At 53.5% G+C, this 14,524-nt stretch overlaps 1 protein-coding gene across 10 annotated transcripts in view; it reads right to left on the bottom strand.

Moving 5' to 3' along the window:
• herc1 (HECT and RLD domain containing E3 ubiquitin protein ligase family member 1) overlaps positions 1–14,524 on the bottom strand; it is a 45,744-nt gene that overhangs the window by 998 nt on the left and 30,222 nt on the right. For 8 of the 10 annotated variants that reach the window (XM_044104014.1, XM_044104023.1, XM_044104050.1 and 5 more), the window contains exons 46-78: positions 13,539–13,807; positions 13,034–13,086; positions 12,758–12,958; positions 12,460–12,634; positions 12,122–12,389; positions 11,529–11,742; positions 11,127–11,386; positions 10,924–11,051; positions 10,210–10,346; positions 9,900–10,100; positions 8,896–9,026; positions 8,609–8,826; positions 8,411–8,531; positions 7,451–7,597; positions 7,278–7,379; positions 7,036–7,209; positions 6,076–6,375; positions 5,942–6,007; positions 5,745–5,870; positions 5,087–5,225; positions 4,824–5,005; positions 4,590–4,745; positions 4,395–4,517; positions 4,217–4,319; positions 3,395–3,564; positions 3,176–3,314; positions 2,770–2,939; positions 2,532–2,701; positions 2,279–2,444; positions 2,109–2,185; positions 1,463–1,715; positions 690–842; positions 308–613 (exon numbers count right to left, since the gene is read on the bottom strand). In XM_044104014.1, the coding sequence (XP_043959949.1) occupies positions 308–613; positions 690–842; positions 1,463–1,715; positions 2,109–2,185; positions 2,279–2,444; positions 2,532–2,701; positions 2,770–2,939; positions 3,176–3,314; positions 3,395–3,564; positions 4,217–4,319; positions 4,395–4,517; positions 4,590–4,745; positions 4,824–5,005; positions 5,087–5,225; positions 5,745–5,870; positions 5,942–6,007; positions 6,076–6,375; positions 7,036–7,209; positions 7,278–7,379; positions 7,451–7,597; positions 8,411–8,531; positions 8,609–8,826; positions 8,896–9,026; positions 9,900–10,100; positions 10,210–10,346; positions 10,924–11,051; positions 11,127–11,386; positions 11,529–11,742; positions 12,122–12,389; positions 12,460–12,634; positions 12,758–12,958; positions 13,034–13,086; positions 13,539–13,807 (5,598 nt within the window). The remainder of the gene's footprint in view (positions 1–307; positions 614–689; positions 843–1,462; positions 1,716–2,108; positions 2,186–2,278; positions 2,445–2,531; positions 2,702–2,769; positions 2,940–3,175; positions 3,315–3,394; positions 3,565–4,216; positions 4,320–4,394; positions 4,518–4,589; positions 4,746–4,823; positions 5,006–5,086; positions 5,226–5,744; positions 5,871–5,941; positions 6,008–6,075; positions 6,376–7,035; positions 7,210–7,277; positions 7,380–7,450; positions 7,598–8,410; positions 8,532–8,608; positions 8,827–8,895; positions 9,027–9,899; positions 10,101–10,209; positions 10,347–10,923; positions 11,052–11,126; positions 11,387–11,528; positions 11,743–12,121; positions 12,390–12,459; positions 12,635–12,757; positions 12,959–13,033; positions 13,087–13,538; positions 13,808–14,524) is intronic. The other 2 variants (XM_044104073.1, XM_044104063.1) reach the window with 1 other exon arrangement.

The following is a 14,524-nucleotide window of genomic DNA, read 5'->3' on the forward strand; positions in this document are numbered from 1 at the left end:
TTTTTTCTGTCTGTAACGGCTGTAGTACGCCGTCGCATCTGATCAAATATAACTGAATAATTCTCATCTTCCTGTCTGTCATCAATCACAGGTTTGATTGATCAATGTTTTAATCGATTGATTAAGCAGTTTAATTGCTGCTCTGACTGGTTTCTCTCTGGTCCAACTGACGATTATTTTACTAATCCATTAATCGTTTGGGTTTTGAAGCATCATCTCTGGGTTTGCTGTGTGGGCCAGAAGCTGAGCAGAACCGGGTCAACTACAGTGAGGAAAGTTGTCTGTCGGTTTGGGTCGCTCCACTCACCCGGTCCACCTTCATGACCTGGAACCGCTGTGAGATGTCGGCGGTGTTGGCGGGTAGCCGGGAGCGCCCGGAGACGAAGCGCATGAAGAGGACGCGCTCCTCGTTGGAGAACTCCTCCAGGGTCTGCCAGAACCACTGGACCAGCGCGTGCTGCTCGTCCACCTCCCGGTACCGGACCACCTTCTTAAGCACCTCGCAGCAGATCTCCGGCATGCCGCACACCATCTGCTCCAGCTGCCGCGCCGTCAGCAGCGACAGCAGCGGCACCGGCACGATCCACGACATGCCCTCACGCACCGCCGCCACCTGGTGGACGGGAGGAGGACGGGCAGGTTAGTGAGCCGTTCCGGTTCCGGTTCTGTTCCTGCCAGACTCCATATACCTGTCGGTCGATCTCGTGCAGCCGGTACTCGACGGCCCGCTCCACGTACTCCTTCCTGTTGGAGAAGGAGAGCGGGATGCTGCCTCCGCCAGGAATTATGGGAACCATCTTCCCGTCCGCGCTCTGACCCACGAACGAGTCCAGAGGTATCATCTGGAACAGAACCAGCAGAACCGGGCTTAACAGAACCAGCAGAACCAACCTGACAGGCCAACAGCAGCAGCTGGAGCGCCACCAACAGGCCGGTTCTGGTATTTACTACCCACGGTTCCACAGAGCGTTTCTGGAAACGCTCATTTTGATTTGAGAACTCCAGAAGAATTATGCCACAGGTCAAAACTTCCAAATACACACAATGCATACAATTCTGTAAAATCCTGTAACCATTAAAAGTTGGGAGATTATTAGTTCAGTTTTAATTTGTACGTAGATCTGCTGAATAAATCACAGGATCCTTTTCATTCCCAACACAGCTGGATGTAATCCTTGAACAAAATCACAGGCTAGCAGGCTAACAGGCTAGGCTAGCACTGTTAGCAGGCTAGGCTAGCACTGTTAGCAGGCTAGGCTAGCACTGTTAGCAGGCTAGGCTAGCACTGCGTCCTGTTAGAGACACGCTGTGTTCCCATGTGAGGACCGGCGGCGCCGCTGCAGCCTGAGGAACCGTCTGTTGGCCGGCTGCACGGGAGGAAGAATAAAGGTATTCTATTCTAAATCGGATCGGAACGGCCGGTCCCTGGATCCCGGTCTCCAATCAGAACCGGCTGTCCCACCTCGTGGAAGCTGTCCTCGGTGATGCCGCTGTCCTCGATGTGCAGGATGCTCTTCAGCGTCTGGACGTACAGCAGGTCCACCTCCTCCAGGTCCTCCAGCTGCAGCGGGATGCAGCACAGCTGTTTCCATACCAACGGCGCCAGGTGGAGGTCCAGTGGCTTCTTGGTGCGCACCGCCACGCCCATCAGGATGCCCAGGAACTTGAACTGGATCATGTGCTCGTCCAGGCAGGCGGACGGGTTGAACAGGAACCTGGAGGAAAACGAGAAGATTAGAGCGATGCTGGGTTAGAGTTGGTACTGATACCAGATTAGATTCATCTTCTGACTCAACTTTTGCAGAAACATTATTTTCTTTTTACAGATGTGGAAACAAATCTCTGAATCTGTTGTGCAAAAATTTCCCTGTGATGGTTTTGGGAGCAATGAGGCCATAAATCTTTAATATTATTTATCATGATTTACTGTGTTTTAATTCCAACGCAGCTCAGATTTTATTCATGAATTAAAATAAATTCACAGGATTTTTATCTAACGTCAGTCACTCCTCGTCAGGTGATGCTTATTACTTTCTACTTTCTTCATTTCAATCACTCATGAGGTGAGTTCACTGACGGTGGGGTTTTGCAGCTTTCAGGCTGCTCACCTGTCTCTGTTGTAGCCGACCTCTGCGGTGGCGTTAGGGGAGGGGATCAGCAGGTCCACCACACCCGTCTCCAGCTCCTGCAAAACATTCCCACCATCAGTCACCTGGAAACTCCTGGAAACTCCTGGAAACCCCTGAAGTTGATGAGGGAAGCTCAGAGCTGGGAGTACCTGGCACATCTCGGTGATGGTGTCATCAAACACGCCGCCCGCGTCGTCCGCCCCCTCGCCAACCAGCTTGACCTTCCAGGCGCGGGACGGCAGCCGCAGGTCGGAGGCGTTCAGCTTCACCACCTGCCGGGCGATCTGGACGAAGATCGGTTTGCACTTCCGGCCGCTGGGGAGCCGAGGCGGAGAGAGGAACCGGAGTGTCAGTCGGGGTCTGGACTCTAAAGTGGGTTTACAAAGCGGGCGGGTCACTGACCGGGTGGAGATCCGCTTGACGGTGATCTGGGGGCCGTAGTTCTTGCCCTGAACCATGGTCTTCCCGATGGAGCGCACCATGGGCAGCGTGTAGACCCGGGGGGCCAGCAGGGGGCGCAGCTGGCCCTGAACGATGCCCCAGGTCCCGGCGTTGTAGTGGGAAGTGCAGCTCTGCAGAAAAACAGGCAGTGAGGACGGCTGGCCGGGTTCTGGAGGTTCTGCTGCGGTTCTGATCTCACCTGGTTGTTGGGGCTGAGGTTCAGCAGCCGCCACGACGAGTACATGAGGTCGGAGAAATGGTAGAGGAGGCGGAGCCGCGCCCTCACCGCCTCCATGCTGACCTCCTTCAGCCCGCTGTACTGAGGCGGAACCGCCACCGGGAGGCCCAACTGGAGCGGAACCGATGAGCCTGAAGGCGACGAAGACGAGGAGGAGGAGGAGAGTCTGCATCAGGATTCATTTAACCAGCTTCAACAGATGACAACATTCCAGATCTACAGTGAAGATTTGGCTGCTCAGCTCGCTTATGCTTTGGACCGGCTCTGGTTCTGACCAGAACCACATGACTTATTTTAAGGACCAATAACTCATTATTTAATTAGAGGAGCAAGAACCAGGCCGGCGGCGGCTCAGAACCGGGCCTACCTGGCGCGCGCGGCGGCACGCAGGGCGCCGTCCAGGCGGCGCTGTGGCAGCGTCCAGCCGAGATCTGGTTGATGTTTTTGCCCTGCAGCGCCGTCACCAGCGTGGGCTCTCTGACGTGGTTGGTGTGGCCCAGACCCAGCTGCGGGATCGGATCAACAGAGCGGGTCAGGACCGGACCTGTGGACCCGGTCGGGTCGGTCCGGTCGGGCCGCGGGTTACCTGTCCCTCCGAGTTGCTGCCCCAGGCGTAGACGTCTCCGGTGGAGGACAGAACCAGCGTGTGCTCGGCGCCGACCGCCACGTCCTGAATGTGGATCCCGGACAGCGCCGGAACCTGCTGGGGCCGGTTGTGGTTCCGAGCTCGGCCTTCTGGGAGTCCGATCAGCCGGTCTTAACGGGACGCAAGAAAACACCTCAACTTTAGAAACACAAAGCCATTATTATTATTGTTATTATTATTATTGTTATTATTATTATTGTTATTGTTATTATTATTATTATTAATGTTATTATTATTATTATTGTTATTATTATTATTATTATTATTATTATTATTAATGTTATTATTATTATTATTATTATTATTATTATTATTATTCAGGATGCAACAGAATCATGTCTCCATGTTGTAGCATTAGCATTTCGGCTAATTTTAGCTAATTTACATAAGTCAATGTTAGTCAACATGCTAGTGACATAATTTTAGCCAACCTTAGCATTCTAGCTAACGTTTACTCTGCTGTTTGCAGGAGGTCAACATGCTACTGCTAGCCTTGATGCTACCGACAGCAGGCAGGCCAACAGTAGCATTTTAGCTAATAGTTTACATATTCACGACATGCAACAAAGACCAACTCTCTGCAGTTTGAAGCTGTTCAGGGTTTGATGCTCCAACGTTTGATTCTAGCAGACAAACACTTCGGCAGGCTCCTTCAGAAATGTTCTAGTTATTTTATTAGGCTCCTCTGGGTTTGGGATTTGCTTCAACATGAGGACAGAACCGCTAATCTTAGCGCAGACAGATCAGGAACATTGAGGTAACCTTGGCCGAACGTGTAAACTTTGCCGTCTTTGGTTAAAGCCACGGAGAACTGCGTCCCACAGGCCACCTTCTGGATCCCCGTCCCACAGAGGATGTCCACTTTCTGCAGTTAGAGACAGCACCAGAGTTACAAACCAAACAGCTCAGCTCAGCTCTTCCCTCTTCAGCCCAATCCTACCTGGGGAGAAGACTTGGCCGTCGAGTTCCCGAGTCCCAGTTTCCCATAGTCTCCGTCACCGAAGGCCCACACCATGCTTCCGTCCGCAGAGACGACCAGCGTGTGGTTCAGACCGCAGGCCACCTGAGGAGAACCGACAGCTTGAGCCTCTAACGTCCTCTGTCCATCAGAACTCGGCTGAAGGGGGTCGCTCACCTCTCCCACTTGGTAACCCTCCAGAGCCGTCACCTTCTCCGGAAGCTTCTTGTTGGACGTGTTTCCGAGCCCCAGTCGGCCGTAATCTCCGTTCCCGAAGGTGAAAAGCTTCCCATCGGCCGTCACCACCGCAGAGTGTTTGAATCCACACGACATCTGCAGGGCAGAGAGCGTGAGGACCAAGAGCACAAGAACCTGCGGTTCAAATGCAGCGGTTCCCGTAGACGGACCCACCTGGACCACCTCCTCCCCCTGCAGCGCTTCGATCTGCCGCGGTCGGCGCTGGCGGTCACTGTTGCCGTGGCCCAGCTTGCCGTAGTCGCCGTCCCCCCAGCTGAAGACCTCGCCGCTCTCCGTCAGAGCCATGGAGTGGCCGTCGCTGCCGCACGACGTCACCAGCTGGGTCACCACGAATCCTGGAGGGGGAAAACCAAACCACGGGTGTTCTGGAAGGTTCTAGGGTCCAAACCGGTTCTGGTCACTGGGGGACGGCTCACCTTGCAGAGCGGAGATGATGGTGAGGACGTGCAGGTCGTCGGAGTTCCCCTGCCCCAGGCGGCCGTAGCTGCCCTCTCCACAGGCCAACACCGACCCGTTGGGCTGGATCACAAAGGTGCAGTTCTGACCACAAACCACCTGCAGAACCGACACCTGATCAGGTTCAGGATAATCCGGTGGGAGACACACGTCCGCTAATGCGCTAACAGTGCAGCTAATTTTCTGTTAAGGCCTTTCGCCAACCTTGAGAACGTTGAGCGGATTCAGCGACAACTAAAGAAATTTTCAGATAAATTCTAATTATTTATTTCTTCGTCTCCTCAGGTCCGCTCAGCTATTAGCGTGAGATATTGCTGCATGGCATGTTGCTGTAACGCTTCAAAATTAGCTGCTGCTAAGTAGCACGCTCACAGAGCTCTTTAGCATATGCTACTGCTAAATACCGTTTAGGTTTCATAATGTAGAGCTAATCCCTGCTAAAGACTGCTGGTGTAGCAATTCAGCGGTAGCTACAGGTACATACGATGTCATGTAGCAACAGCACTAGCTACTGCAACTCTTTAGCATTAGCTTAACCCTAAAGCACTGATTCTGATTAATGCTTTAGGCTTAGCGCAGCTAGCATGTGAGTTAGCGGTTGCTGGTGCGTCTTCAGACCTGCTGTGCCTGTGAGAAGGACGGGGCGGTGGTCGGAACCAGGATGTTCCTGCCGGCCTCGGCCAGCTGGCCGTGCCGACCCGCTCCCCACAGGAAGACGTCACACCTCCCCCCCAGGTGCCAGTCCTGGAAATGAACACACACAGGTGAGGCGGTTCGGGCCCTCAGACGACTCCAGGAGGCGGGTCTGGATCTACCTCCGGCCTGGACGTGGCCCAGGACATGATCTGCTCGTCCATCCCGGCCGCCCACTTCCCGTTGTCCTGGAAACAGACGGAGCGTTAGTGTGAGCCGCAGAGCCGCCTGTCAGTCCGCCGCCGCCGCCCCTCACCATCACCAGAGCCATGTCCTCCTTGGGCACCGGCTCCAGGTCAGGAACGCAGAAGGAGTCCGGGAACGTGGCGCCGCGGGCGAGGGCCTCGGCCGCCTTGACGGTGGTGGAGAAGCAGTCGAGCCACGCCCACTCGCTGGCGCTCCAGACGGCGGTGCCGGACTCCGGAGGGCAGCGGCGGAGGTGGGGCGGGGCGGGCGGGCGGCACAGGATCTGGTCCAGGTGGAGGCCGACCGCCAGCGACGCCAGGCACTGCATGTAGGGGCTGTGGACGAGCTGCTCGCCACAAACCACGTGAGGCTGCAGGGAAACCAGAGCAGAAAATCCACTTCCTGTTTACAGAAACCAGGGACGGACCCGGGGTTTGGGCCGACCCGGCTCGGTTTCAGAACCGCCTCAGAGGGCCGGACAATAAATAAATAACAATAAATATCACGATGGACACCTGATCAATATCGACAGATAAACTGAACTCCGATCGAGAACCGAAAGGCATTCTGGGAGATGTAGGCAGAGGAAGGCTTTAGCCGCTCAACATCTCACTGCCAGCTAAGCTAGCTGGGTAGCATCAACTCACTCGCTCTCTGGCTGCCTAGCAACACCTTACAGAGTAACACCTGCACAGCAGCAGGTTAAAGCTGCAGTTTGTAACTTTTATGAAATTTGTTTTGCTCTCCATGTTGTAGCAGTTTGGTTGTTTTTGCTCAGGGACAAATCAATCTGATGATTACAGTTTGAACCAACGTGTAAAAAACATATTTTAATAAAGTTACGTACTGCAGCATTAAGGTTTTGCTTCATAACTGCTTAAAAATAAAAAACATCGTAAATTAAAAGTATGGATGAAACGGTCCGGCCACCAGTCTGGCAGGATTAAAAAATAAAACAACAACAATCTAATCAATAAAGATTGATAATGCCTGATGAGTGGTTTCCATGGTGACACGTCTCTCAGCCTACCTTCTCGTAGGCGTACTGCTCCTGCAGCATCACCGGCAGCCGCTCCAGGAACGCCCTCATGCAGGGCGCCGCGTTGAGGCCGACCACGCCTTGCCGCTTCAGCGCCGAGCGGCACGTCGCCAGCACGTGGTTGGACGCCATGAACTCTTTGGAGCAGTTCACGACCAGAACATCCTGGACATGGGACAGACACTCAGAGAAAGGCGATGGAGAAGAGGAAGAGAAAGAGTCCGATGTCTGACCTTCGACCTGTTGGAGCAGACGGCCACGCCCACATCTGGGATCCAGACAATGTTCTGGATGGCTCCAGATCCGGCGACGACTGTCTGCAGGACGGATCCGTCCTGTCGGTCAGGAAGCAAACAGTGAGTCCAGGAGGAAGGAAGTCCGGTCGGTCCAGATGTTCGCCTCTTACCCGCAGAGACCAGATGTTCATGAGGCCACCGACGCCGCCGGAGGCCAGCGCCAGGCCGTCGGGGCTGAAGGCCAGAGTCCGGACCGGCGTGATGTGTCCCTTCAGCTGGAGGACGCACACGGCTCCGTCCTCGGCCCAACGCGCCGACTGCAACAGAACCATCCAAACGATCTCATTTGATCTGAAGCTGAAGGAGAATACGACCGCAAACCTCTGACTCATCAGCCATTAAAAGATTTTAGGACAGAAAAACTTTCCGATCGAGTTTAATAAAGAAACAGAAAAATACTTTTGGAAATCAAGAATTTACTGCATGCTTTGCATTTAAAAACCTTTTGGATCTACAAGGACTTACACATGACCTGTTTTACAAAAACCTGCCTTCTTTCATTAAAATATTGCAAGCTTATTTTAGTCCTCAACAGCAAAACAGAACAAAATGAAACATTTTTGTTGTTTTTCTAAAATAAACTTGAGGCCTGCAGGTATTTGGACGCCACTAGTTTAAACTTTTAACTTTCGCTTTTCAGTCTCTTCGTGAAAATTCACAAAATTATTAGTTTTATTTTATTTTACACTAAGACAAAAAATGGTCAAGAACAGGTGTGTGCTGAGGTGGTGCAGGGGGTCGGCACGCTCCGCGTTTGGAGGCCCTAGTCCGCAGGTTCGACTCCCGGTCCCGCCCCCCCCCCCCCACGCCCTCCTTCCTGTCTGCCTACTGTTGCAAATATCTCAACATTCATTGGAAATATTTCTAAAGGATCATAAAAGAAAACCTGTAATTTTAATTGCTAATTTTTTTTTTTTACAAAAACACTGAATGAATCCAGATTTATGAAACATTTTCTTCTTCTCTTGTAGATTTGCTGGTTTTTTCAATCTGAACTGAACAAAATAAATGTTTTGTTGAAGGAGAATCTTTATGTTCAGCTTCGGGCCCAGATGTGACTCTCGCGTTACCAGCAGTTTGGGTTTGGCGTCGTTCTCCCACAGCGTCTCCGACTCGCACCGGGAGGATTCTGGGAAGTGGCAGATTTCCTGAGGAACGGTCCAGACCGACACCAGGCCGTTCTGGCAGCATCTGGAAAACAAGCAGTTCGCCATTCAGGAGGAGAACCGGAACCGTTCGGGTCGGCCCGGCTGCAGCTGAGCACCTACATGGCGAGCATGCTGAGCGGTCTGGGTCCGCGGCCCGGGAGGCCGCACCACGCCACGTTGTTCACCAGGGAGGCGTGGCGAAGGCTCTGCAGGCAGCGCCAGCCGGAACCCGGACCCGAGTCCCGGTCCGGTGCGGCCCACAGCTTCACCGTGTCCTCCTTGGCGCAGGTCAGCAGGATCTGGCCGTTGGGGCTCCACTTCATGCTGCTGATGGACTCCTGAGGGACAGACCGCCATGAGCACCAGCTGGAGGAAAGGTTCCGGTCGGGTCCGGACGGCCCGCTTACCTTGTGAGCGTCGATCACGACCACGGCTCCTTTCTCCAGCGGCTCCTTGGATCCGATCAGCAGCTTTCCGTCGGCGTATCCCACGGCGAACGGCCGGTCCTCGCTGTACCAGGCGATGTGCATCACGGCCACTGGGGGGCGACACTCACATGCTCAGGCTGCAGGCCCTGATGCTCAGGTCTATCCTGAAATCTGATTCTTTTTCCACATTTCTAGATAGATACGACTTGTTCGTGATCTCCTGGTGAAACAAGCTAAAAGTTTCCTGCAGGCCCAGCAGAGGGCGCAGTAACATCACACCTACTGAGCATGCTCAGTGGGAGCAAACATGGAGGCTAATGGGAAGCGTTTCTTGATTTTAAAGTTTTGTTGTTGACGTCTGTGGAGAATCAGCAGCAGATTCAGGTCACATGAGACAAAATCTGATAATTATTGGAGTCAGAACAAGATGAGGAGAGTTTTTAATTATAGTTCAGTTAATATTGTTTAGTTTTTATTAGTTACAGTAGGAGTTTTAGTTGTTTTTAATATTTTGGTTAATTTTATGTACAGAATTCAAAAAGTATTTTATTGTGATTTTGTTTACATTGGTTTGGTTATGAATACTTAGTAAAAGACAAAATTTTCAAAAAATGTATTCAATTATTGTTGAACATCAACCGACTGAAGTTTCCTCCCAACTTTTGTCGTTTCCATTTTGTGGACTAGCATAGCGTAGCCGCCTGCAGGATTATGGGGCGCCATGATTTATCCCACATCACTTCAAAAGGAAAACAAAGAATATTACTTCTAGAATTTCCGTATGTTCTAGTTTATAAACACACAACACACTTCCAGTTAGTTGTAGTTGTTCCCCATTAATTACTGTTTATTTCAGTTTATCTAACTTCCCACACAGAACTGGCCGGTGATCCGTTTATAAAATTTGACGCGTCGTTCAGACGGCCACTGGGTGGCGACACATGGAACATGAAAATATCCGGTTCAGGTCGCATCATTCCTACCGTCTTTCCTGTAGCAGTGCTCCAGCTCGCTGCGGTGCATGTTGCAGGCGTCCAGAAGCTCGATGAGGCCCAGCGACCCGTCCATCCGGCCCACCAGCAGCATGTCTTTGGGCTCACCGCACCACAGAGACTCCGCCTCCTCCTCAGGCCACGCCAGCGCCGACACCCAGTGGGGCTGCACGTCCAGCAGGCCTTTACCGCCTGCAGGAGGACCAGCCAGATCTGAACCAGCTTTCACACATAAACCTGCATCTGCATGTCTCCCCCTACAGGATGGGAGGGGAACCGCAGCAGGAAACAGGAGCTTTACCGTTAACTTGCCAGATGTTGACCATTTTCTCCATGGCTGATGCCAGATATTTTCCAGTCACACTCCAGGCCAGAGGAGACAGGCAAGGGTCACTGGGAGAGCCCAGAGCGGACATCCCGTCCTCTGAGGAGCCATCACTGGAGGACAGACAGACACACAGTTATGAACCCTCCGCTTCTATGACTGACTGCTGAGAAAAGATTAAATAAAATGTTCCTGAAGTCCAGATTTCTGCACCGGACCAAAGATTTCACACTGCAAAAACACAAAACTTTACAGAGAGTTTTCCTCTCATTTCCAGTGCAAATATCTCAGTTCACATGAAATAAGACAAAACTAACTTACCAGTAACTTTGTTAAGTCAACAATTCCTGAATACTAATAAAAACTACAAATCCCACCGCCATGTTGGGAAAGTCAACATGGTGAAATTTAGAGCTTTAATGCTTTAGCATTAGCTTCTGCTAGATACTATGTTGGTGTAACGTTTTAGCATTAGCATAATCAATATTTATGATTAGCACTCTAGCTAACTATTTAGCGGTGTTCACCTCTGAACCTTGAACGCTATGCTAACGCTATGCTAACGCTATGCTAACGCTATTCTAACGCTATGCTAACCATGAGCCCTTTGCTTCCACTTGCTGCTCTGCTGCGTTTATCCCCAGGAGATCCAGGGCAGTTTTGTGGGACAGAGGCGATAGAGGAACTCACTCCTTGTTGAAGACGCAGGTCTGCTGCAGCGTGTACTGGCTCTTCGTCACGTTCCACACCCGGACCGTCCCGTCGCTGCCGCTGGTGGCCAGCAGGCCTTTCTTACTGCACCAGCCGCAGGTGATGACCTGAGGGAAGACCAGAAGTCAGGAGCCAAACCGGAGCCGGCCGCCGCCTCAGGAGGAGAAGAAGAAGCCACCGACCCTGCTCTGGTGCGCCTCCAGCTTGATGAAGGAGCACTTCCGCAGATCCCCCGCCATGTCGGCGAAGGTCTGCGGCCGGCTCTGGCTGTTGTCGCGGTCATGGGCGGCCAGCGTGCGGACCAGCTGCTGCGCAGCCCACTGGCGGTGCTGGGAGGAGAGCCTGGAGGACAGGCAGCAGGCCGCCAGAGCGTTGGCCAGCTCCAGGGGGCCTACAGCGGAGGGATTATGGGAAGGATTGGCATATAAATGCGCAGTTAGACCTGCTCAGAAGGAGAAGAACACCAGGTGAGTCAGGGAGGAACAACGGAGACCATGGAGCAAACAAACAGAGGAGGCTTTCTGAGCCAGAACCAGGAGGTTCCCGTCGGATTCTGGTCTGTCAGAACCAGAGAAACTACAAACCTCTCTTCTCCAGGTCGGCCTTGTCGTAGACGGGCCGCAGCCGGGCGCCTTTATCCGCCAGCAGCGCCACCAGCGCCTGCGTCACCACAAAGTTCGGGGAGGTGATGAGCTTGTTCTCCTCGGCCACGCCGCGCAGGAAGCTGGGCAGGAACTTCCTCTGGATGGGGTCGTCCACCGTGGTCAGGTTCATGCCTATAGCCGCAGAGATCAGGTTCTGGAACACAAACATGAAACAGCCTGAACCCGAATGCAGAAGGTCATTAATGGAAAATTGTTCCAGAATTTGAATCATGTTCAGTTCTGGTAGAACAGATTGACAGAAAAAACTTTATTGTCCATCTTGACTATAAAATGTGCATATCAGTGTAACCGATTCATCTGGTTGATGGTTTCAGCTTCAGCTCAGATTAAAGGAATAATCTGCACTGTTAGCGCTGCGATGCTAACAAGTCGCTCCATTACTGCTGACTCATCGTTTCATAAACTTTCAGAGATGCACCGACTCGCTCCGTCTGTGCTGTCGGCCTGGCAGCTGCTGCGCCTCATTGACCTTTGACCTGTATCCCCCGTGACCTCCTGTGACCTGCCGGTACCTGCGTGCAGAGCTGCACCAGCAGCTTGGCGGCGTTGGGGCTGTTGGAGGCCAGGCAGCCCACCGCGGTGCTCAGGTAGGCCAGGCAGGAAATGGGCTTGCTGGCCTTTGTGGCGCCGCGGGGCCGCTCCGAGGGGCCCGCCCCCGCCACCGGGCCGGTAGAGAGGCCGGCCCGGCCCGCCGCCGCCAGGCACATGAGGCGGACCAGCGTCCTGATGTCGGTCAGGCCCAGAGACTCCAGGCCCGCCGCCAGGCTGCAGCTGGAGCCGCTGGAAGAGAGAAACACAACTTGAGCTACAGAACCAGACGTCTGGTGACCCCTGCTGACCTCTGGCTCACCTGACGGACAGCAGCGACAGCGCCCTCATCACCATGGTGCGGGCCAGCAGCACCTGCGCTGCAGCCGTCACCCTCCTGAGCGCCATGACCCGGTCGTGGGGGTTCTGAAGGGCGGCGGCCTGTTCGCCCAGCGTCATGCGGCCCGACGAGGTTTTATCCACCGACGTCTGGCAGCCTGCAGACAAAACCAGGCTGAGAACGGCGAAACATCGGGACGGCGAAACATCGGGACGGCGAAACATCGGGACGGCGAAACCCGGTGAGACTGAAACCCGCTCAGATCGCCTGCAGCCGTTACCTATCTGCAGCAGCGTCTCCTCCATGCTGTTGGTGGCCGTCACCATGGCGACCGAGGCTCCCAGCGGGTCGCTGTCGGGGAACTGGACAGGTTCGGGGACGACGCGACGCTCGCTCAGGCCCAGCGGGCCGGACAGCAGCTCAAACTCTTCCTCCCCCGTCAGCTTCTCGTCTTCATCCACGTCCAGCATGTCCCAGTCCTCTGCAGCGGGACAGAACCAGAACCGGGTCAGACCGCCACTGGACTCTCTAGGCGGGACGCATCGCTGAGGCTCACCTTCGTACACGCTGTCCTGCTTCCCCAGCAGGTCCGGCGCCTGGCCTTTGTACCTGAACCCAGAAACAACCTGGTCAACGTCCAGAACAGAACCAGGAACAGAACTTCTGCTAAGGCTAAAATCGGACCGGACCCGACCGGACCGGACCCGATCCAATCGTGTCTCTGATTCTGCAGAACAAAACATCCTGAAGGAGTTTAAAGCCGGACTGATTTAATTTATCACTAAAACTGAGGAAACGATGAAGATGAAACTCTGGATGTTACAAGTTATGAAAAAAAGTTTTTAGATGGAAACGAATAAAACAGAAAGAGAAGAAAAGAAAAGATGGAGAAGAAGGACAAACTAAAAAGAGAAAGAGCTCGTAAAAAATAAATAAAACGAGACAAAAAAAAGAGACCAAGAGATAAACAGAAGGAAAGACAAAGACAGGTCAGGACGGGTCAGGACAGGTAAGGACAGGTAAGGACAGGTAAGGACAGGCCCCGCCCAGAGGAAGCTGACCTCTCTGCGGCGGGGACTCTGGCTTTGCTCTTGATGGCCAGGTATTTGTCCCTGCAGCCGCCACACAGCAGGTAATACGGGTTCCCGCTGCCGCACTCCCCGCCAAACCAGCCGTCCACGTAGGAGCCGTTGCTACGGTAACCCTGTCGGTTGGCGCTGCGCCCGCAGCCGGGGTGGCTCTTCTTCATGTGCTGGTTGAAGTTGGCCACGTTGGCCTCACACAGCTCACACACCACCACCTCGTCTCGGTCGTCGGCCTCACACACGTGCTGCAAGGGCAAAACGCAAACGTCAGAGCACACACACACACACTTGTGCACGTACACGCACGCACGCACGCACACACACACACACACACACACTTGTGCACGTACACGCACGCACGCACGCACGCACACACACACACACACACACTTGTGCACGTACACGCACGCACGCACGCACACACACACACACACACACACTTGTGCACGTACACGCACGCACGCACGCACACACACACACACACACTTGTGCACGTACACGCACGCACGCACGCACACACACACACACACACACACTTGTGCACGTACACGCACGCACGCACACACACACACACACACACACACACTTGTGCACGTACACACACACACACACACACTTGTGCACGTACACGCACGCACGCACGCACACACACACACACACACTTGTGCACGTACACGCACGCACGCACGCACGCACGCACACACACACACACACACACACACACGTGCACGTACACACACACACACACACACACTTGTGCACGTACACGCACGCACGCACACACACACACACACACACACACACACTTGTGCACGTACACGCACACACACACGCACGCACACACACACACACACACACACACGTGGCCTGTCTCAGACGGAAATGGCCGCTCATGCAGAGAGGATCAATGGATGCCAGGCAGCAGCCAATCAGCAGCGAGTGTTCTGGAGGTTCGGCGTGCA

Source organism: Gambusia affinis, linkage group LG02, assembly GCF_019740435.1.
Source record: "Gambusia affinis linkage group LG02, SWU_Gaff_1.0, whole genome shotgun sequence".
Taxonomy (NCBI): domain Eukaryota; kingdom Metazoa; phylum Chordata; class Actinopteri; order Cyprinodontiformes; family Poeciliidae; genus Gambusia; species Gambusia affinis.